Here is a 1,765-nt window from a genome sequence, read left to right on the forward strand (position 1 = left end):
TGTTATAACACAGCTCCAAAAGAAGCAGGGACTGTCCTCTGCAGTTCTCTAGCTTGGTTTCCCTCCCCGCCTGGATCTAATAATGAACAAGACATCTAAACAGGCAAAAAAAAAAAAAAGTTTTTATTTGCTACTCCCCCAAAAAATGGCTTTCATTTTGTGATCAATGGAATAAAGTACTACATCTTCACCATTTGTAGGAAGGTCCTGTTATATTTTTAATAAACATTTCATAACACAACAGGTTTATATTAATACTGCATTACTGAACATTTTTTTAAAAAATGCATCTTCCTTTTATCCTTGTTCATGTTGCCTTGTTTAAAAAAAAAAAAAAAAAAAAAAAGAGAGAAAGAAAAAAGTTAGAAAGTATATATATTTTAAACTCTCAAACCAGGCCTGCTCCCAAGAAGTGCTGCCAGCTTCAGGTGTTTGCTATGGCCTCATCTGTGTAGTTGGCGGAGAAGTATCTCTGGGACACCAGAGACCTGAAAGAGAGAAAGAAAAAAGAAAAAAAAAAAGTAGTGAGATGTGTAATGGGCCATCAAGGTTGTCTAACACAACCATCTGGTTAGCAGGGAGGGAAATGGCTAAGAAGAAGGGTTCAATGAGCTAAGCCCCTGTCCTCAGTGTGCTCAGAGATGGTTAGGCATTGTGCCTGCAAGGCAACCCACTGACTTCAAGGGGACTTGTGACTGCCCATGTGGAACTCATTGCATGATGGGGACTCACTGCTGCTTGTTAAACCACCTGATGACAGATGGGAGACACCTGCAGACAGCTCAGGGCTAGAGGGAGTGAGAGTATGGAATAAGCAAGGTGGGGACACAAACTCTGAATAGATCCAAACCTGAGGGGAAGGCAAAGGCTTATGCTGGCAGGATTTCTTCTATGGTTGTATTAGGGATCTTTTTGATATTAAACCAGAGCCAAGATGGGTGACAATTGTTTGGAGAGGGGTTCAAGAAACAGCCCTGGGTTGCAGGGAGACTAGTGAGATAACTGCACATTTATTCATGGTATTACTCTCTAGCTACTCCCACTCCCCCTGGAACCTTTAACTTACCACCTGATGGCTCTCCAGCCACCATTCATCTTCTCCTATCCCCCCAGCTGCACGGTAGAGCCCACGAGGGCACCACTGCCACAGATGGGGTAGGGGTGAGAGGGGGAACTGACTCCGAGTCCAGGAATCCCCCAGAAGGACCTGCTCAGCTCGCACCCTGGCCCACAGGATGCCCGTCTCTGGATCCTAGGGAACAAATGTAAGATACAAAAAAAGCGCTAGTACAACTGGAAAACATGAACCCATGAAACACACAAAATATCCAGGGCAAAACAAAGGAAGATGTGCATGGCAGAGCAACTGACTTACTTTCCTGAGCACAGCCACCCACACCTGGCCCTGCTCATCATGGTATACTCCTGGGCACCAGGCCCATAGTCGGTCAGGAGGAGGAATAGCCTGCATACTGTCCTCTACCTTGCCACAAAGAATAGTGTGAGGGTGTTTCCTCCAGGTGCACATGCTCAGAAGCTCAAGCAGGGCAAAAAGCAACCATTAGACTAAACCATTGGGACCAGCCACCAAAGGATTATAAACAAAATGAAAATGATCTATTATTACATATAAACATAGCATGATGCTATATCTGTGCAACATATTATAGTACAGGGGTATCCAAAGCAATGAGGCAAGACCACACTGTACAAAAATCCAACAAACTTTAATGCAGACACCCCCCTCTCCCAGCAGTGGCTGCTT

At 44.6% G+C, this 1,765-nt stretch overlaps 1 protein-coding gene across 1 annotated transcript; it reads right to left on the minus strand.

The window, feature by feature from the left end:
- Positions 1 to 377: 377 nt before the first annotated feature.
- LOC128836448 (protein p13 MTCP-1-like) lies at positions 378 to 1,471 on the minus strand. Its single transcript, XM_054026742.1, has 3 exons — positions 1,376 to 1,471; positions 1,067 to 1,252; positions 378 to 488 (listed from the first exon to the last, which is right to left on the minus strand). Exons 1-3 carry the CDS (start codon positions 1,469 to 1,471, stop codon positions 444 to 446), a joined length of 327 nt encoding a protein of 108 aa, XP_053882717.1. The 3' UTR covers positions 378 to 443.
- Between the last annotated feature and the right edge of the window lie 294 nt (positions 1,472 to 1,765).

The sequence above is a fragment of the Malaclemys terrapin genome, chromosome 1 (assembly GCF_027887155.1).
Source record: "Malaclemys terrapin pileata isolate rMalTer1 chromosome 1, rMalTer1.hap1, whole genome shotgun sequence".
Classification (NCBI taxonomy): Eukaryota; Metazoa; Chordata; order Testudines; family Emydidae; genus Malaclemys; species Malaclemys terrapin.

What these genes read in the sequence shown, in the direction of transcription:
- LOC128836448 (XM_054026742.1), bottom strand. Translation starts at nt 1,471, where the DNA reads ATGCAGGCTATTCCTCCTCCTGACCGACTATGGGCCTGGTGCCCAGGA. An exon ending in GGGTGGCTGTGCTCAGGAAA is followed by an intron (nt 1,253 to 1,375) that starts GTAAGTCAGTTG and finishes TTTGTTCCCTAG; the next exon opens with GATCCAGAGACGGGCATCCT. An exon ending in GGCTGGAGAGCCATCAGGTG is followed by an intron (nt 489 to 1,066) that starts GTAAGTTAAAGG and finishes TCTCTCTTTCAG; the next exon opens with GTCTCTGGTGTCCCAGAGAT.